Source organism: Hippoglossus hippoglossus, chromosome 1, assembly GCF_009819705.1.
Source record: "Hippoglossus hippoglossus isolate fHipHip1 chromosome 1, fHipHip1.pri, whole genome shotgun sequence".
Taxonomy (NCBI): Eukaryota; Metazoa; Chordata; class Actinopteri; order Pleuronectiformes; family Pleuronectidae; genus Hippoglossus; species Hippoglossus hippoglossus.
Genome location: NC_047151.1, coordinates 13115769 through 13137445, shown reverse-complemented (window position 1 = coordinate 13137445; position 21677 = coordinate 13115769). Strand labels below are relative to the sequence as shown.

General features: G+C 42.4%; 3 protein-coding genes across 6 annotated transcripts in view; 2 read left to right on the top strand and 1 right to left on the bottom strand.

Moving 5' to 3' along the window:
- Positions 1-738: 738 nt before the first annotated feature.
- LOC117762376 (CCN family member 1-like) lies at positions 739-7871 on the top strand. The gene is made up of 7 exons (XM_034586912.1): positions 739-920; positions 1817-1874; positions 2768-2981; positions 3763-4010; positions 5120-5231; positions 5582-5763; positions 6733-7871. The coding sequence occupies exons 1-7, from the start codon at positions 754-756 to the stop codon at positions 7036-7038; spliced, it is 1287 nt and encodes a 428-aa protein (XP_034442803.1). The 5' UTR covers positions 739-753; the 3' UTR covers positions 7039-7871.
- Positions 7872-8172: 301 nt separating this feature from the next.
- Positions 8173-13631, bottom strand: LOC117762350 (ATP-dependent RNA helicase DDX39A-like). Of its 2 annotated transcripts, none has more exons than XM_034586911.1 (10): positions 13476-13631; positions 12243-12450; positions 11939-12066; positions 11394-11670; positions 10972-11090; positions 10060-10191; positions 9737-9846; positions 9235-9379; positions 8795-8942; positions 8173-8494 (listed from the first exon to the last, which is right to left on the bottom strand). In XM_034586911.1, exons 2-10 carry the CDS (start codon positions 12448-12450, stop codon positions 8478-8480), a joined length of 1284 nt encoding a protein of 427 aa, XP_034442802.1. In that variant the 5' UTR covers positions 13476-13631; the 3' UTR covers positions 8173-8477. The 2 variants fall into 2 exon arrangements, with proteins under 2 accessions (XP_034442802.1, XP_034442800.1); XM_034586909.1 differs by lacking the exon at positions 13476-13631 and adding an exon at positions 13250-13374.
- A 1945-nt stretch (positions 13632-15576) lies between these two features.
- Positions 15577-21677, top strand: part of si:ch211-239f4.1 (EVI5-like protein) — a 29087-nt gene continuing 22986 nt past the window's right edge. For all 3 annotated transcript variants that reach the window (XM_034586870.1, XM_034586868.1, XM_034586878.1), the window contains exon 1: positions 15577-15962. The gene's annotated coding sequence lies outside the window, so the exon portion shown is untranslated. The remainder of the gene's footprint in view (positions 15963-21677) is intronic.

Below are 21677 nucleotides of genomic sequence, written 5' to 3'. Positions count from 1 at the left end.
CACTAGATCAGGACTTTTATTTGGATCTGAACCAAATGCACATACTCATAAATATCAGTCCTGCTTTATTCTTTAAGAAATCAACAGAAATGAAAAACATCTCACAATGTTAAAGAAAATGAAAAAAAATTAATAATCTGGATCGACCCACTAACATGGATCAGCAAAAAAATTGAATGGGCTCTTCTTTGGATCATGCTCCACTCCTCAGTATTCTTCTGGGTAATCCTGTTTAATAACAGCAGATACTGACTGAAACATAACCTCCTTGGTGGAGTTAAATACAGTGTATGCCATCTCAAAAGACATCAACAGAAAGGTAAATACATTTTAAATACGAACATTATAAAAACATTCAGACCAAAAAAAAGATGATTTGAGCAAAAGTAACGTACAGTGTAGAAAGAGGTAGAATGTACGTATAGGGTTAAAAGTGAATCTGGACACGGCATAAATATTGAGAAATATTTGTTTATTTACCAGGCAAAGTGCATAATACTGTGTACTTTTGCTCAAGCTATCAAAAAGCTAGTATTTATCTGACACAACTTGCTGAGAGCCAACAGTGATGCATGTTTACCTTTTTTAAGCCTGAAACTGAATATGGGGTGTTGATCATTACCTCCTGGCTGAGAATTAGGTTTAACTATTCACCAGCACAGAGAGTTCCCAGCAGCTCACATAAACACAGCCCATGTGAGAAACCATGTTAGATGTTTGGCCTTTTTAAGTCCGAGCCAGAAATGTGCAAGTATGGACATTCATAGCAGGAACCTGACTTCCAACCCTCTGCATATCGCATTTCTTTCATCAAAGGAGTTCTCTGTGTTGGGGCAGGTGTGGCTGAAAACCATAAACCTGTGGTTGAGGAGGAAGACAGCGAGGAGGTGGAGGTGGAGGAGGAGGAGGCCAGCCCTCATGTGAGTTGCCCTTAAAACAATAATCCTTCTTTCACCCTCGACTCCGCCGACCGTTCTTTCCAAGTGATCGTATCCTCATCATTCCCATGTCAGCACCATGTGGTTAGAAATAATAGTCAGAAAGAGCCAGGCCACCTGAATTCAAGATGAAGCTCATGGAGAGCAAAACAATCAATATCTACATATAAAAAGTATGGAAAACACATTTTCTCAGTCGGTGATGGAAACCGACAAAGTTCTCTCTGTCTCTGACAACGGCTATTATCTTACTATTTTCTTAATGCACTCCACTTTAATTTTCTGCCCTGGCACCTACATTAGTCTGGAAAAACAGAAGGACTTCCTCCCCCTTCTCTTTCTTTCTTTCTTTCTTTCTTTCTTTCTCCCCCCCCCCCCCCCCCCCCCCCCCCCCCATAGGTGGAGGTCTTAACCCCAGCTGAATATATTTACTTAGTGTTTGGAGAGCGGAGGCCACAAAAGCAGGAATGTGCCTAAGTGTGACTTGAAAGCGGCTGCTACATTTTAATTTTTAACCCATAAAATAAATACAGAGCGGGTCCTGCAGATTTTTATGAATGGCCGCATTCACATCCAAAAAAACACGCCCACCAATCAGAAAGCGACCCTGGTGATAGGGACCCGCCCACGTGGAAACGGTCCTGGGCTGTTTTCCTGCGCGCTGATTGGTCAGAAGTGTGGCTGGGGGCGTGGTGTCACCAAGGCTCACAGTGGGTATAAAGAGTTTAAGACAGTTTATTCCGGTAGAAGGACAAGGACCAAGGTCCGAATAGAGACAGATAGCCAGAGAACAACTACCTGAGACAGACATTAAGAAGACAGTAGTTTGATCTCAAGGTTTTGTATTTATTTATAATTTTTGCTGAACATCTTCATAGGATAATTATGGCATCACTGATCTACCTGACTGTACTGACAACAGCCGTCATCACACAGGTAAGATTTTCATGTTATGTTGTTATTTTGAAGTTCAAAATGTTTAAATTGTTAAGAATGTTCAAAATATTCTTTGACCTCCAGCACAAACAACTCCTTATGAAAAGTATTTATATCAAAGGTTTCAGCCATGTGTCGACTTTTAATGGCATCTTCATCATATGAACTGCTGAAGATCTCAGTCTTAGATCTTAGACTTATTGGTGTTAACTCGTTTTTCAAAGAGGCTTAGTCTTAAAACAAATAAAAAGTCTTGGGTGGGGTTGTATCCTTTATCCTCATCTGTGCTTTGTAATAACAATGAACCCAGTCCCTCTGAAGTTGCCTGTCCTTCCTGGTAATAAGCGTGTCTACTCATGTCTTACTTTCGCAGCCACAGTGACATGTTGATTCCTACGGAGTGGAACAAGTTGGCTCTAGTGCCGCTGCGATGACTCAAATCGTGAGGCAGCAGTCGACTGGTCACAAACCCTGCAGCTGTCTAGACACTCAGGGACGAGTGGCCAGCAGTAACTTAACTTTTACTGCACCGCACTGCTTTGTCTGTGGAGGGATTCAAAATGAGAAAACCCTGAGGAGGATAAATGTGCCAGAGCTCCACCACACACTTTGATGTTGGAAGAAAAGCTGAAAGTGGTGCACTGAACACCCCTGCTGAGGATTTAAACTCTCCAGTTATTGTGTGTGGTTTTTCTTTAATCAAGTGGGTGTTGGCGTTGCAAGACTTTCAACATTTTGGTAAAGAACTACAGGTGTTTGATGAGCATGTATGTGCAGTCTTTTTCTCTCCATATTTGTTGAAAACATAACATGACCTTGACACTAAATCATGTGGGTCTTTCTCTGATGACGTGACCTCCCCCTCTGCTTCCTCCACCCCCTCATCCCTCCAGGTGACTGCTAGCTGCCCTGCAGTGTGTGACTGCCCTGCAGAGCCTCTGGTGTGCCCTCCCGGGGTAAGCGCTGTGCCAGATGGATGTGGGTGCTGCAAGGTGTGTGCCGCACAGCTCAACCAGGACTGCAGCCCCATAAGGCCTTGTGACCATCACAAAGGGCTGGAGTGTAATTACGGCAATGATGTTGCCATGGACTGGGGCATCTGTCGAGGTGAGGGAGGAAGGAACAATGTAAAGTTGGCAGGGGAGGAATTTCACTAAGATCATAGCTGACTTGTGCCTAGTATGGAGAAATATTGTATTTGGTGTGAGGTGTCCTATATTTAAAATGAATACGGTGAATGTGATACTTTATATAAAAGTTAAAAGGCCATGAAACTTGTCTAGTAACGTAGAAAAGACGTCAAGGATAGGGATATTAATTTAGCCTCCTTTCCATTAAGTCAAAGGCATCACAATTTGGGAATCAAGGAAGGTGTCACGCTACACGTAGTAGATGTTTTATGGCTTATGTCAGGGGGTTTCAGAGATAAAAATACACCCCCCCATCTGTACCATGCCAGTGCTGCCCCACAAACTATGAATAGCTGGTTCTTCCATGCTAAGGAGACAAGGAGTCTCACACTTCCTGTCCTTATTTCCACTGACCTTTCCATCTTAGCCATCATCTGTTTGACTTTGTGTGTGTTGTGTTTGTTTTGGCAAAGAGAAGCTTTGCCCAACAGGGTTAATTCAAGGTGTTGCAATAAGATAATTCTTCTAAACATACCTGATGCAGGCTGAGGCTTTATCATTGGTCCCTTAAAAGCATGTCCTGTCCTGTACAAAGAGATGCATCTCTGAAATACCTAACCTGTGGTTTGTGCCCAGAATAACTTTGTTGCTTTATGGTTTGTGCAAAACAACAGCCAGTTTGTGCACATCTTACCACGACTGATTTGCATGTCATTGAATGTTTGGTGTCAGCTGAGTAATAATGTGTGTATTTCCAGCTAAATCTGAGGGACGGTCATGCGAGTACAACAGCAGGATCTACCAGAACGGCGAGGGTTTCCGTGCCGGCTGTAAACACCAGTGTACCTGCATCGATGGCGCCGTTGGCTGCGCTCCTCTCTGCAACAACAAACTGCCACCGGCTTCACCATCCTGCCCCTACCCACGGCTGGTCAGGATTCCCGGGCAGTGCTGCTTCAGTGTGGACTGCCTCAAGGGCACCTGGCGCCTGCCACCTAAGCATCAGGTGTGTGTTTGATGTAGTCACAATTCATCAGCTGCCACTGTTATAACCTCTGGATAGAAAACAAGGGAGGTGAGGATGAAAGACACATTTTGACAAAATCTCAAACAAGTGGCAGTAATTAATTGATTACACCTTTGCATTCATAATTAGAATTGCACTCAGTATGGAGCCCATACCTCTGCCATGCCCAACAGTGCGGTCATGCCTGCTCTTTTTCATCATGAATTATTCTATAAGAAATCCACAGAAATATAAAACCCAAAAAATGCATCGCAGTGCCAAACCAAAGATCCAAACCAAAACTTAATGGGTTCTTCCTCAACCCAGGCCTCATCCTTCCAACAAGTAGTTTTTATATAATCCTGCGCACTAATGAACAAACGCAGATGAAAACAAAACCTCCTTGTCTTCCATATTATTTTTCTGTTGATCAATTGTTAAATTCTGTGTTAAGGGGCTTGGGATGCAGCTAATAGTAGTTCATGCACTGCTCAACATGTAGAAACAGAGGGCAAGGAAATGAGATGAGCTCAGCTGTGGTTAGAGACGTAATGTTTTCAGGTTAACCAACCATCCAGCCATCTCTCAAGAACATGATGGCTCAGGAACGCTGAGTCTTCAAATGTGGTTCAAAGGTTCCCTTTGGACTCAAGGATGAACTGATTCGATTTTGGTGCTTAAGGTTTAAAGGTCAAGTTCACTGTGACCTTAAAAATCGAATTTTTGTCCTTGTGAACGCAATAACTCAGGAACACCTTCAGGCAATTGCGTCATATTTGGCGGAAATGCTTTCCTGGACTCATGGAAAAAGTGGTTAGATGGTAAAAGGTTAAGTTTACTGGGACCTCACATTATTTCCACACAATGTGTTCATTTTTTTTAAATCCTCCTCTTTCTGATAGACCAAACTGCAACTGTTTACATAGATGAGATACTGTCACTGTTAGATACTTCTTGCTGTTACAGAGTGAAGTTTTTATTTCGCCGAAAGTAACCCTTGGTAATCAGGTCAATGTGGTGATAACATTGTGAAGAGTAAACAAAAGACAGATGTGGCCGCGGCACAAATGAATCCCCAACAAACTTCATAGTCTTATCTCTTATCACAGGTGCCTCCACCACAACACCACCTGCCCAGACCTGATCAGGCTCTGGCCAACGAGCTCACAGATGTGAAGACCAGCGGTTGGCAGAGTGAACATGGCTACAAACACCTGCCTGGTGAGAGAACAGGAAAAAGCTTTATAATTTATCATAACAGTTTGTTCTGTTAGTTTGGGTAGTTGGGTGCTAAATTTTCACTGACACTGAAATTATACGGCTTCAGTATATTTTCAACCAGAATGCAGTCTGATTATTTTGTGTATGAGTTTTTGTTGTCCATAATATTTGATTTTGTGATGCAGTTAATACAACAATAATTACAAGAAACTATGAAATACAGTTTTTCTGTTCTCTGTTCTATTGACCCTCTTGATGGTGTTCTGACCCCCAGGTTGGGAACCACTGTTCTAACTGTTGTGTATCGTTTCTCTGTTTCTCCCTGCCTGCCACCTTTTCACATTCCTCAGTGTGGAACCATCTGAAGGAAAAGAACTGTCCAGTGCAGACCACAGACTGGTCCCAGTGCTCTCGCAGCTGCGGGATGGGCGTCTCGTCCCGAATCACCAACAAGAACCCTGAGTGTAAGCTGGAGCGAGAGACGAGGATCTGCACCGTACGGCCGTGCCAGGGCCTGAGCGTCCCAGCCAAGGTGAAGTAGACTAAACGAAAGGAGAGGGAGAGCAAAGGTCAAATATCCACATTACTGCAAAGATAACTTCTTATCACAACAACTTGTCTCAGACGGTAAAACCTGGACGCCTTGTGATAACACTGTGGAATTATTTCACCTTTTATTGAGTCACTACTGACTATGGAGAAAAACTATACCTGCTCATTTTTGCTCTGCCTCCTTGTTTCCCTCTCTCAACTAAAAAAGAGCTGAGGCTGAAAAAAATCTAATCTGCGCAACAAAGAATGAAAAAAAATTAGATGTTGTGTCCTTGAGTAAATATGCTTTGAGTGCTAAAACCATCTTTATCCCAAGCTTAAGAACAGAGATTATCGTAGCGGTACTTTCTGGAAGCTCCACATCCAGTGGGAACTGGGCAGTGCTGATTTACTCAGCTGTGTTTTGGTGACAGGCAGGCGCCTTTTTAAATATAGTCCCCCACCCCCGGCATTCCTGCCAAGCAACTGTCCATAGCTAGGCCCCATCTGTGTACTCAGAGTCCAGGGAAGTGGTGTGTCTATATTAATCCTCCATGTTGGACACACACCGACAGCTCTTTTCCTGCTCTGCTGAGTAAAAGCTCTGGTGGCCAGACAGGTGTCCGTGTGTTTAACAGAGAAAGACACTAAAATGGTAAATACAGGTTTAATCTTAAAATTAATCACTTAAGTGTAAAAATAATCCCTCGCTCAATCCCCGTTTTGGCACAACAAGATGAAGTCTCGTTCTCGCAATGTGAAACTAATGAGTTTGAGTGCAAAGCCGCTTAAATCTGCTTCTGTGTAAAAGGACAGGGCAGATAAGAGGCAAAGCTTTTCGATTTTCCAAAATAACAATATTCATATGACTCGTTTTGGTCAATTTCTCTACTGAATCCAGTTAGGGACCACACTCAATATAATCCGCACTATGACACTCATCTCTTCGATTTTTATCATCCAACCACAGAAAGGGAAGAAGTGCTCCCCAACCCAGAAAGCCCCCGAGCCTGTCCGGCTGTCCTATGGAGAATGTGTGAGTGTCCGACTGTACCGACCCAACTACTGTGGTACGTGCACGAACGGAAGGTGCTGCTCGCCACGCCACACGCGCACTGTACCTGTGACCTTTGTCTGCCCGGATGGGGAGCGTTTCCAGAGGTCGGCCATGTTCATCCAGTCATGTAAATGCAGCGATGACTGTAGCCACCTCAACGAAGTGGCCCTTCCTCCACAGCACTGGATGTACGGAGACACACACAAGTTCATAGACTAGTACTGAGGAGGATTTTTGTTTTATTTGAATGTGATCAGGTCGACCTTCTTGATAAAGGAAGACACTTCAAGACGAGGGGTCATTTTTCTCATCTGGCTCCAAGTGAGTGAAGACCACAGGCTCCAACCTGACGACAGAGACTGCAGGCGGGAAGAGCCGCCCCGGTTTAATTCACAAGCCTGAAGGCAACCTTTAATGTAATGTGTGTGACCAGAGTGGATTGTACACTTACCCACTCCAGTTGAAACAGACGAGGGACCTAAACTAGAGCCCTGAAGCGCCCCTCGACTTCCTCCCCTCTGGACCGATTGCTGGTTCAGGTGTTGGGGATATTTTATTAAGACCCTCAGATCAGCCTGAGAAGTGAAACACTACCAGAGCAACAGCGCACTTTGTTTAGCACTGAAACTTACTGAACTATAACGTTTGACAGCAGGGTTAAAAGGATCCCTTCACCTGCATCGATAACCTCAAATACTGAGATGGTAATGTCTTCATATCCCAAGACGCGTTGCTCGTTACAAGCAGCAAAAGAATAACTTCTGCAGTTTTTCCTGTAGAAAACTCTTGAGTATAATGCAAAAGGTGGACTAAGCATATTATGAACATTAAGACAGACTGCATCCACTGTGCTGTTTTTGACATGCTGGCATATTAAGCCATCTAGAACTTTATTTACACACAGCAAGAAATTACGCTGTTTCCTCGTGACACTGACTCATCAAAGATAAGAAACATTATCTGGAACTGAAACAAATGTCAGCTGGGACTGGAACAATGCCAACACTTTTCCTAGACATTGGATTTCTTGTTTGTGCATTAAATGCAGCTCATGAAAATTACTTTATTTTGTTTGAAGGTTTTATAAGGGTCATTAAGACACCAGTGTAGCTGTCACAAGTTTTTGTTGGCCCATCCATCGGATAAAAATGGCTGCTGGACTCAGGTTTCATGTGGTTTTATTTAACTCAACTTGTTCAGTTTCAAATGATCCTACCTGGCAGTCACTTCAGTCAAGTGTTTGGGAAACAGTGACTGTGTATTTAAAACTGCGACAACAGCACCCTCTGCTTATGAGAAGAATTACCTACAGCCAAAAGTGACGACACAGATTGTGTTTGATGATGGTGTTTGTGTCTTTTTCTTTAATGCAACATCTGGCATACTTACAAGTGCAAATTAAATCTAACAACATCACACGAGGTATAAAAACTTTATTTCTTTAACCAAAACAATATATCCATGGTAGAACAAGAAAAAAACACTAAAACAAGTACCCCGTAAACACATAAAATAAAAAGAAATGGTTTACCTTCATGAACTTGCAAACAAATATGGAGGGAGGGGGACTTTAAAATTAAACATTGAGCTTTTTTGTCTCCATCAAAATACAGCAATACCAAGGTTCAAACACAATCTTCATTGGAACGACTTCAGGCTCATCTGGACTGTTCAACTGAAAAGAGAAAAAGGAAAGAATTAGGCATTATTACATAAGGCCAAGAAATCATATGTTCTGCAAATTCATCATTAAGAGTTTTTTTAAATATCTAGCAATGTGCTTGTGTGATATTGTTTGGCTGCAAGACCACTGCTTTATTTCTCTACATTTTCTCTCCAGTGACACGAGCAAAAAGCCTTGAAGAGTAGTGAGATGATGTAGAAAGAAAATGGGTTCTGTATACCTGTTGCTCATAAACAACTTGCTTACTGAAAGGTCAAGTGTAAGACGGCTGTAGAAGACAAGAGAACTTACTGTAAGAGGAAATATCAATCTCCTCTGGTAGCTCTGCCACATTGACCTCAAAGCGGTCTTGGACCTCATTCAGGGTCTTGGCGTCTGTCTCATCTGACACAAAAGTGACGGCCAGACCTTTTGTCCCAAACCTTCCAGCACGGGCCACCTGAGGGGCAGAGAAAAAAGGTTGAGCTTACAAGAGGCTCAGCTGAAAGGAAACGGAAATGCCACAGGTTTCCATACGAAAGGAAACAAAGTTTGGAATTCATTCCAACTCCATAGTTCAGATCACAATGTTCTGATTGTGTAGCATTAAATACAGCCTTCAAATGAAAACAGGTTGCTGGTTCTTTTTACAGTGTGATATATAACCAAATCAGGATTGTCTTGATGCTTTGGACATGAAAATGTTAACATTTCTGAAACACATGACAAAATGATATAATAGCTGGACTGACTCTGTGAAGGTAAGTGTCGGAATCTTCTGGCATGTCGTAGTTGAAGACGATGTTGACTCGCTCAATGTCCATGCCTCGGCCAAACAAGTTGGTTGCAACCAAGATCCGCCGCTGGAAGTCTTTAAACTGCTGATACCGGGATAACCTGGGGGAGGAATGGGCAACAACAGGAAAAGTAATAAGCAAGATTTTATTCCAGTTCAAGTGAAGGTGACTAAGAACATTAACTGCAAACCTGTAATACAATCTAATCTTCCACATAAAACTGCTTGTAAATTCAACTTTATAGTTGATACTGCCCAGTGGGCCAACTTAACTACAGTGCTGTTGTTGTCAAGCAAAGTTAAATATTAAAAAGTTTTAGCTGACCAGGGACAAATTACAGCACAGTGATATGTTGTTTCCCTACATTTTGGCATTCTGAAGATAGTGAAATCAGCAAAGTGCCCGTCGAATACAGATTAAGCAAAAAGACAATTATGGCAGAGAAATATAAATCTACCTCTCCTCCTGTGCCATGCCCCTGTGGATGGCAATAGCCGGGAAGTTCTGCTCCACCAGCAGCTGAGACAGAGCCACACAGCGATGAACTGACTTCACAAAGATCACCACCTAGCAGGAGCCAAAACAAGACGCTTGCATTTTTTACTGGGAAAGGCATAAACAACAAAATAGGCTGGAATTACAGGAGAAGGGATACAAGTTTAAAAGGGTGGTTTAACCAAAAAGATAAAGAAAAGTGCATTTCTTTCAGAAAAATTTTAAATGTTTTAATATGTACATGACTCATTCTGAGTCATCATCTGAAATGATTACAAACTGTACCTGGTTGAACTCGAGCACATCGAGCAGGTCAAACAGCTTTCGGTTCTTCTCACTGTCCTTCAACTTGCAGTAATACTGCTGTAAGCCATGCAGTGTCAGCTTGGTCTCATCGTCCACAAACACTTCCATGGGCTACACAACAAAAACAGGAGCAAAATGTTGAGTGTCTCTCTCGCAAACACATTAACACACGCAAACCACCTCTACAGACCACATCAGAAATGTCGTAATACAGAGGAAGCCTTGAAGCATGCATGAAGAAAGTAAGGAGGATTACATGAGGGGAAAACTTAAAAGGAAATCTGAAAACGTCTTTCTAAAGTTCCCCCTGGTTCATGTTTTTCTGAGCTCTACGTATGACAACTCCATAATGAGCTTGCACCAAGTTTTTAGATGAACTGTGCCTGGTGGCTCACTGAACTTGTTCTCCTTGCAGCAGAGCCAGAAGGGGTGAATGTCCTGACCGAGTCAAATCTGTTAAGGAGGATCACTTTCCCCCTCTCATATGGCCACTTATGACACTGACAGCTACAAGTGGGCAAAGCTGTGAGGGGTTTCAATACAAAACACTAAACTGCAATAGCCATGAGATGACATGGATGTAATACTGTATATAAAAAAAAAGAAAAGCTCACTTCTAACTTTTATGCCACCACTGAACTAATGTTTGTAGTAACGTATATATGTGCATTAAAGGGGAGGGAAAGTTATGCAACAGAGCAAGAATACAAATTGAAAGATGTTCCAGCACACCTGAGCTACTTGGAAATTATTAACACCTCTTTGATCGATCAGATTGAATAAAAGTAGAAAGACTAAGAAAACAAACCCATCTTATGAAATTCAATGTATATTTTCTCAGCTTTGAGCAGCAGCAAGTTCAATTTGAGACAAAGGTCAATGATAACTCACATCCTGCATGAACTTGCGGCAAACGGGGCGGATCTCCTTGCTCAATGTTGCACTGAACATCATTACTTGCTTCTCATGGGGTGTCAGCCTGAAGATTTCCTGGACGTCACGCCTCATGTCTGTGGCAAAAAACAAATAGCAGACATTTATTATTGAAAAATAGAAACTACTATAAACTTGCTCTTTATCTCTAGATTTAAGGCAGCAATTTCACTCGTTAATGTTTAATTTGATAACTGTATATTACAATATACAAGTACTAATAGATGACTGTGCGATGATTTCATAGACAAAACATTTTCACATTAAATGCCCCAGGATAGCTTTTGACCAAATAAGCAGATGAAATACAAACAAAAGGCCGATTTGGAATCAAGTTTCTCAGCCATCTTCTGTAAGACATATTTGTTCCTCTCACTCACCGAGCTGCTCCAGCATCTTATCACACTCGTCGAGCACAAAGTGTTTGATGTTCTTCACACTGAGGGTTTTGTTGCGGATGAGGGCCAGGGTACGTCCTGGAGTTCCCACGACAATGTGAGGGCAATTCTTCTTCAGGACATCCTCGTCCTTCTTGATGGCCATGCCGCCGAAGAACACCGACACCTTGACAGTGGGCATGTACTTGGAGAAGCGCTCGTACTCTTTGCTGATCTGGAAGGCCAACTCTCGCGTGTGGCACATGACAAGGACAGACACCTGGAGTGCAGGGAATAAGAACATTAGTTTTACTTCCGGGCCGTACTTGTCCTCAAGTCCCACTCTCTCATTTTGTTTTCAAACATACTAATTTTTGAGCAGGAAAACTGCAAACATATTTGTTTAACTTATTTAACGGAAGAGGTCTCAAGACTGAGAACAGCCCAAAACATCTGACAGCTAATTAAAAATGTATTTAACAGAATCCCACCTTGAAAAACAAGTATACAAAATATGGAGGATGTATTAGCTTGTTTAAACAACTCACCTGACCGTCCACAGGCTCGATCTGCTGCAGGGTGGCAAGTACAAACACAGCTGTCTTTCCCATACCAGACTTTGCCTGACACAGGATGTCCATGCCAAGGATAGCTTGAGGAATACACTCATGTTGGACTGTAAATAGAACAAATGGCAATTGTAAATGAGTGAAAATGTCAAAAACACTTGTATTAAATATGATATTGTTTCTGTGGAGGAGCAACTCTCAATTTAAAGTGTTAAACTGTTGGTTTAAAATGAGGATTGTATCCAAGCCATGGTTTTGACCTTTTTAACAACTCAACACTCACCTTCTGAAGGATGCTCAAAACCACAGTCAACAATGGCACGGAGCAGCTCTGGTTTGAGGAGGAAGTCTCTGAAGCCGGAGCTGTGGATGGATACGTAGGACCCCTTCACCTCCTTCTTGTTCGCTGGGGTCCCACTCTCAGGGGCTCCCTGCGGCTCCTCATCCTCCTCATAGTCCAGAAGTTCATTATCAACGTCGTTCTCAGCCATCTGTTTGTGTTACATGTAAATTGGGAGGATCTCATAAATATACTCAGAATTTGCACACAAAAAAATAGGCTGATTTAAATGTACTTGAAATGTAAGAATATTATGAATGAATCTTTATTGATTGCAGTATATTTATTCTCACACTGCACATATCGTCCCTGTTCTTAAACTGTATATATTCGTTTGATTCCATTCATAGTTTTCTAATTTTTATATTCCTTAAAGTTAAGTATTATTATCATTACACTTACGTACTGCATGGTACGTATTACTTACCGATGCCATATTTATCTTATGTTATCTCTTAATGCCATGTTATTGTTCACACTTCCACCAGTACTTACGGAGTACTGTACAACAGTTCATTTAGGGTCTGTGTTAGTGATTCACTGTGTAAAGAATGAGCAGAACAAAGTTTAGGCACTAGCTTCATGCTACAATGAGCAGAAACCGGAGTCTGCCTGTTGGCTGCACGGTTCGCTCGGCAAATACTAGAAGGCCGCGGCGGTGGTTCACATCAAAATGAATTAATTCTTATATCAATATGATCTTTAATAAAACGGCATAATATGAGGACGTTGAGCTATTTAAACTGCGCTGACTCATACCCAGCGGGCCGGTGGGGGACCCGGCGGAGGCAGCGCACTCATCGACAATAGATTTCTCCGGATTCTCCTTCATTCAAACCGGCTAGTGAGCAAGCTAATGGCTAACCGCTGATCGGGACTCACGCGTTACTTTCCAACATCGCACCGCTCCATTTGGTATTTTCGGTGAAAAGGAGACGGTAGTTATTTACCATTGGTGAGCAGCTGGAGCTACTTGACCAACTCAAATGAAAAACTGGCTTTTTAAAATTAAGCTAACGATGTTGCGGCTAGCGTTGTTAGCTACCAAAGCGAATTTCCAAGGCACAACTTTGACTCCAGCGACAAAGCATCCAAACCGTTTCCTCGCTGATAACAACTAAGCGCTATGTGGGTAGTGGGTTTGCTGTGAAAAGCACAAATGCGTCAAAACGTTACCTTGATGTGATGTTTTTTTTTTTTTTGTCCTGTCGACGTCTGTGTGCGCAGCAGCAGAGAACTAGCTAGAACTAGCGAGTGTCCACAGCAAAGGAGCACACATGGATGCTGCCTTCAGGGACACTTGGGAACAATCACCAGCGTTCACTGCGCGGTGGACCAGTGGCTTTAAAACCAGAACGTTTTTGCACAATAATAACAAAATTAACCACGCAGAAAAAAATCATGTTGCTAATGTTTTATTTTTTACATCATGTCAAGAAAATAGGGAGGTTTGAGCTGTGATTCGTTTCAACAAATGATTAAATGCAATCATAAATGGTTAAATTATTTGTTTAAGATTAGGGCTTCCGATGTTTTCCATTTCAAATGTACCTATGAGTGAGACTCTGATCAAAAACCTTTACTTTCCTAAAACCTATTCCTACAGGTGTCTAAATAGTCCGGTCCATATTCTGTGTATTCTAATTACAACATGGGGGAACAGTACGTGAAGGCATCAGTCGCAGCACAGCAGCGCCTGAGGAAACAACAGCGTCCTGTGTTCTGCAGCTGTGATTGGACAGTGTCACAGAGGTCAAGTGTGATATTCAATGAGATTTAATTATACCCTTTTATGTCTATTAATGTTAAACACGTTCACAGTGATATGTTTGTTTCTGCTGTTTTTAAAGAGAGACAACATGACGATCATATTCTTGTATGTATGTATGTATGTATGTATGTATGTATGTATGTATGTATGTATGTATGTATGTATGTATGTATGTATGTATGTATGCAGTTTACAGAGAGGGCAGAGGTCCCTGTGTGCTCTGTCAAGAACAGGTACCAAACAGCCGGGAGCTGAGGTTGGCAGATTTAAGTTTTTCCTGAAGAGCAGTATCTAAGTGTTTTATTGAGCTTCCTGTTGTTGAAAATGTTGTGTCCCGTGGTCCTGAAGTGACCATCTGTTCAAGATTGTTAAAAAAATTCAGTCGAGGAGAAGACATTTAAAGAAGGCTGATTTGTTTTGGTTTTTTAGTTGAGGTAATATGTAGAGTCAATTACCAAAATTGTTTCCAAATAAACCTGCAGTGTGGAACTATTGTCTCCCCCTTCCGGCAGCGAGAGCAATCACGCAAACGGTGCTCTCCAACAAGGAAAAGTCAGACTCTAATCCTTCCTCTGAATACTAAATTGATTTTTTATCTGAAGCATAAGAAAGTTTTCCTGGACACTGTTTTTTCTCCACCACAGGCTTCACCTCACTTGTTGTTATAGCCAACTGTGTCTCAGTCACCATGGCTGCTCCTCTCTTCAGCTCTGGCATGCTTGCTGGTTGACATTAAACATGTTGCTACCAGTGGGCCAGGGGCAGGAATGTTGCCACAGATATCAGATTTAAAACTATGATATACTGTGAAATACTAACAGATTGACCTGGAACCGATAGGCCAATTTAATACCACGAACTCATCAAAACTACAGCTGTCGTGGTATATCAGGGTATAATCGGTCTCTCTCAATATATATTGTGTATAAGATATGTATTTTTTTATACATATATGTATCATTATAATTATATACAATTATTTGCTTTGTTAATTAATGTCTTGTGAAAGAGGAGCAGATTATATAAGATTATTATTTTGTCTGCTCCTTTTCATTCAAGATTCGACATTTTGTGTTTGCATTTAAATTGTTTGTTTGGTCGATGAATGAAATAAACTTGATATTCACAATTTTATTTTATATTTAATATATGTCAAATAATACCTATTTTATATACAATATATATTATATAGACGTTTACTATATGTAAAATTAAAATTAAATTAAAACATAAAAAAAGGAGAATATATATAGAACTTTTTTGACATCACATTATTAATAATTTAGTTGTCATTAATAGACAAATCCGTTTAAGCCTACGCCGCTGTATCACACCTGCGGGTCCCGCCTCCTCACAGAATAAAGCTCTACGGTAATTGGCTGTCCTTGCTGTCCTTCCATAGGAATCCCGTAGATCTGGCAGGCCATTGGTCGACGACGTGCCAATCACCTCTCATCCCGCAACGTGATTGGCTCGTCCAGCCTCGTGCTCGACAGAGTGCACGGAACGCCAGCCATTCTGTGTGATGCCCTCGTAGTGATTGATGCAGCCGTCTACAGCCATGTACCGGTTGAACCGCAGGCTGCCTCTCCCGGTGCTGTCATGGTTACTTTAACGGACATCTCCACTAACGTTCCCCCCCTCCGGTAACTCCCGTTTCACGCGCTCGAGCCTCCGCCGGGGCTCGCGAGCAGCTGTACGGTGCGTCGCGGCGGCGCCTCCGCGGTTGAACGGCGGCAGGAGGATGGCTCTGCGCTGGACTGTGTCTCCGTGTTCCTCCGCGGGGCTCCGTTAAGGTTTCTTTTTTTGAATTAGCTGCTAGCTTGAGGCTAACGACGGAGACTGGTGTGGGAGCGAGGACGGAGCGCGGCGCTCGGACTATGGGACCGGAGGTAAGTGTCCCGGGTTTCATGTGTTTATTGTCAAATGGAACATCAGTGTATGGAGGGAGTGTGTATTATAACAGGCCCTCGCGGTGAAGCCCCATCAACAGCAGCCTCCTCCGTCTGCTCCGTTCACCTCAGTGTAAAATTCCACTGTGCAGCATACCAGCGGAGACACGGCCCATTCATTGGCCTGGACACCGTCTCGCTGTGGAATAGCGTGCTGCTGCCGCTTTGCCCCCTTTTTTAATGTCGTTACACAACCGCTGGAAGCCGGGACAGACAGGGATGATGTGTCATTGTTTTTTGGCCACAGATGTTGGGCCAGCCGAGCCATGAGTCGACTGCAGAGCATGTAGGCCTGTTGTTCAGGCATCCCTCTCCTCCTCCTCCTCCTCCTGCTGCTGCTGTTGGAGGAGGATGTCTGACCGAGATAATGAGCTGTCATGTCCAAACAACACAGTCAATAGGATTAAAGCCTCCGCAAGTAATGGGAGTAAAGGACAGAGGATTACTGGACTCACTCATCTTTCATAAATAGCTCTTATTTTTCTGAAACAACGGTGGATGGACGGTAGAGTGACTGCTATGTTGTGTGGACCTGTTTGTGTGTGTTTCCTGCCCATCCATTAGTCACCTTAGTTTAAAATTGTGTGTCTGTACTCGTTTTTGTTGGACCGTTCCCATTATAAATCCTGACCTTGTCAGCATCAGTAGACTCATGGGGACCAAATCATGATTTCTAAGGCTGTGTGTGTGTGTGTGTGTGTGTGTGTGTGTGTGTGTGTGTGTGTGTGTGTGTGTGTGTGTGTCGGCTTTTCATTTTTGTTACCTCTTTTGGACCTTTTCCAGTATAAACTTTGAACTTGTCACTCAGGACCAGTAGACGTCATGGGGACTAAAGCCCGCTCGGTCCGGTTTCTGAGGTCCTGGTTAAGGATAGGGGTAAGATATAAATTGTGTTGAAATTAAGGTAAAGGATACGGTATGAATTGGTCATGGTTAAGGTTAGCGATAAGGTTTTGGTTAGGCTGTCCATGATACAAAGTCCTAAAGGGATAGCTGTGCCAACTGGAACAACAGTGGATGGACAGTAGAGTGGGTTCTATCGTTTGTGTGTCCAAATGTTTGCCCATCCATTAGTCACCTCGGTTTAAAACTGTAATTTAAGTAAATGGTTGTCCGTTTTGTATAGAGCCAATATCCAACAGTTTTTGTTGTATCCATCCAATGAGAGAGCGATTTGCAGGTGAATCCTTTTTGAACATGCGTGACTAGCTTGTAAGACAGAAAACCAGCACTACTACTCTAAACCCCAGAGGACCAGGACTGAAAACCACTGAGTGAAATGACTCTGTGCTTTAAATCTGGGCCAGGCATGTATCATTTCTACCTCCCAAGTTGGATAAAAAGTAGAGGACTGACACAGTTTTTGGACTATGATGAAGAAGGATGAGGGATACCGCTGACTAGTCACAAAATAAAAGCTCTCCCATAGGCACTTACCTTTTTTCCGGATGGGGGGTAAACAAAGATTTAATTATCTCACTGTGTTGACTGTAATTAGGTCTTAAATACCCCATGACTAAAGACATGTACCCATGAGTAATGGGTTCATCAAATCCCCCTATGAGACACATTGAGGACGCCTTCATGCTTATCTATGAAAACCACTCACCATGCAAAATACTTCTCGCAGATTTCACCATCAAGGAAACAGGTATCTGATTCTCACATCCTGGTGACCTTGTTTTTAGGTGGCTCAGCTTCGAAACTGTTTAATCTGATCCCATTATCACACACACACACACACACACACAGGACTGCACACTGTGACGTACGTAAACACCTCACCTTTTCCCAGCTCACCTTTTCTAACGCACTCACCTACTGCTGCTGCTGCCACATTATTCATCTGTGTGAGACAGTGTAAGCTAATGGGCTCTGGACAGTGTCGTCAAGATAAGCGGTCTCTGAGTTGTTTGTAAGCTTGTGTGTGTAAGTTCGAGCATTTGAATGTGCATGCATGTGTGTGTGTGTGTGTGTGTGCAGTCTCCAGCAAGAACATGAGGAGGGATACATAGTTGAGGAGCTGGAAGAGAATTGATTATGATTAGCAACTATCAAAATTGTTGTCAGTTTATTTTCTGTCAATCAACTAATCTATTAATCAACTATGTCCTCAGATGCTTTTCTTCTTCCAGTGTGACTTTGCCTTGTAATGTTACTCTAAGCTTTATTAAGTGATGAGGTTGATGTCGTGGTGTCTCACTGTTTGACTCGGGTCTATGAATGACGCATAGGTCCCCTAGTCAAAGTGCAAAATTATGAAAAATAACAAAAGCCTACAACTGCCATCAGTGATTGATCTGCAGATTACACTATTAATAATTCTATACATTATTTTTCAACAAAAATGACAATAAATGTATCTGCTCTGGAATAGTAAATGTTAATTTGTTTTTCTTGCCCATTTTATCTTCATCATCCACACGAGAGTTGGTTATTTTTAAAACAAAATCTTAAATCCATATTATGGCCTAAATGTCCTCAGCCCCAGCCTGTGCTCGTCCCCCAGACTGGCTTTGCTGGTGGACTGTTTTGGTGCTGGCCTGGCCCATGCACGGCACTGCACTTTGTCTTCTTTGCTGACACATGGAAACAGGGAGCAGCTTGATGACTTAACCGCTACAGTTCAAGCTCCATATGAATGCAGCTCCTCCACAGCTCTCCTCTCTCTACCTAACTGGATCTGCAGATCTTACACTGACTTAATCATGATATCATTATCAGACTGCTGCATGTTGGATTTTATATATAACATGCAAATTATGTTCAAATAATGAGCCAGAAATATACATTATACAATCATAAATGTTTCAGATGAACTTGTTTGAATCCATTTTGAAATCACATGAGCTCTACTCAGAATATCCCCTTCCTTTCCATTTATTCACCTGTTTGAATGGTAATTGAAGATGTCTCTGCGCCTGACATTCTTACCTTAGGCAAACTCACTATCCAGGATGAATATTTCATCATATGATGAAATGCAGGAGTCATAATTAGGATTTCTGTGATTTCTGCAACATGCTCCTCTCTGTACTGTGGAGATCATTTCATCAGCACAGTCAGGTTGTCGTCGTTGTTGACAATGTGAAAGTGAGTGAATGATTTACTGCAGGGTGAATCTATGGACGGATGATTAACAACACAGACATTTCACTTTGTGAGAGGCTGTGTCATCACACAGGGTGTTGATGATGATTCCTTTACACGATGAACCTGTGATACGATTTATCCACTGAGCTAATGGCCCATTAGCATGCCTCTGCTCAGCGGTGAATAATCTGGACGTTAAAAAGTTTCTGTAGGTCAGATTATGTAGAATTTTAATATAGTAAGTCTGGTTTATATACAAACAAGCCTTACTTTCTTCTCCATACATGCCTGAATAAAGGAACACAGCAAATCATGTTTTAGAAGTTAAGATTTTCCTGGATTCAAATTGAAGCTGTTCTAAGCCACTGGAGTTAAGTCTCTGCAGAACACCTGCCCAGATCATCTTACTATCATAACAGTTTGAATGGTTTACCCATTTTTCCCAGCAGGCTTGACGAAGTTATGAAATACAAGAAACCCTAACCCTAACCCTTTTTTAAAAAGGAATTTCTTTTTTGAGATGTTTGTGGAATGGCTATTTCCTCTGAGCTATTTCTAAGGCGAACAACAGATGTTTATAATCAGAGCAAGTGATTAAACAGCAGCTCAGCTACTGATTGCAGTTTGTGACGGTGCTGCTGAGAACCTATGAAATTAAAACATGATATAATGAATGCAGCAGAAAAACTAATGCTTTAGCATCACATTCAACCATGGCTGTGTGCCTGTGGCAGCACTCAGATTGGTTTCAGTTGCAAGATATTAAGTAATCTGACCAGAACTGGTTGTAATGCACTGACTATTTAGTGATATAGAACAGAGCGACATCGTCACATGCTCTGGAAAATAATTGATGGGTTGTGGTGATGGCTATTTCAAGACCATTTCCTTTCACAGTGACACTCAACTGGAGAGGAATACTAACTAAATTTAGAGCAGGAAAGCATTAGTCACACAAAGGGGCTAGTAGGTTTAAGGAAAAATATTCATCAGCAGTGTCGATTCTCTTGCTCCGAATGTGTCTCTTCCTCATTCAGGCTCAATGTCACGCTAAATTCTTATTCGACAAATCCCAGAAAACATCTGCTGCAGGGCACGAATTTATCAGAGTTGGTAATTACATCTCAATAATTTATGCAGTGCAGCCTGTGCATGTGGCTCGTTTGTAGAACAGACTGTCGTTACTGTAATGAAGATGCTGAAACGTTGTTGTTGTCCAGGTTGATAAGTAACATTCCTGGTACACAGAGACAAGATCATAATCCATGATGCCGTCAGTGTGCACTAAAGAATAGCCCAAGCAGCAGTGGTAAACTACACAAATCATTTATTTAAGCGTGCAGGCCAATGCCACAACATAAAAATACCACATTACAAATAAAAGTGCTACCACAACAATAATCAGATTAAAATGCAAAAGTATGAAAAGTAAAGGTATAGTACTCATAATGCTAACTGGTCCCTTTTTAATATTGTGTTATAATCTCATTGGATTACCATTGTTATTGATGCATCAATATTTAAGCAGTGTTTGTAACTACACTGCTTAAAAAAATTAAGGGAACACTTAATCGTCAAGTCAGTTAAACTTCAGTAGGAAGCACAAGTGATTATGAATCAATTATTGAGGTGACTCCTTTGGTGCAAATGAAAGGGACAACAGGTGCAATAGAGAAGCAAAGTGGAGAAGCATAGTATCCTTGTCACTACTGGTAGCAAGAGGCGGTACCTGCAGCCCAATCAGGTTGCACCGGTAGTCCAGCTCCTCCAGGATGGCACATCCATACATGCGGTCGCAAGAATGTTTGCTGTGTCTCCCAGCACAGTCTCAAGAGAGATACCAGGAGAACCCGCCATTACACGAGGAGTGCTGGACAGGGCCATAGAAGGGCATCAACCCAGCAGCAGGACTGGTATCTGCTCCTTTGTGCGAGGAGGAACACAAAATGACCTCCAGCAGGCTAATGGTGTCCAAATGGTCAGAAACAGACACCGTGAGAGTGGCATGAGGGCCCGACTTCCTCTAGTGGGACCTGTGCATACAACCCAGAACCGAGCAGCTCGATTGGCATTCACCAGAGAACACAAGAATTGGCAGGCCCGCCACTGGCGCCCTGTTCTCTTCACAGATGAGAGCAGGTTCTCACTGAGCACATGTGACAGGCGTGAAAGAGTCTGGAGATGCCGTGTTGAACATTATGCAGCCTGTAACATCATCCATTATGACCAGTTTGGCGGTGGGTCAGTGATGGTCTTGAGAGGGTAGCACAGACTTCCATGTCGTTGCTAACGGTACCCTGACTGCTGTTAGGTACGAGGATGAAAACCATAGAGCGATTGTCAGACCTTTTGCTGGTGCAGTGGGCCCTGGGTTCCTCCCGGTGCAGGACAATGCTTGGCCTCATGTGGCCAAAGTGTGTAAGCAGTTCCTATATAACAAAGGTATTGATGCCATTGACAGACCCTCATGTTCCCCTGACCTAAATCCAGTTGAACATCTATGGGACGTTATGTATCGTGTACCCATCGCGGTCAAGTACCGCCACAGACTGTCCAGGAACT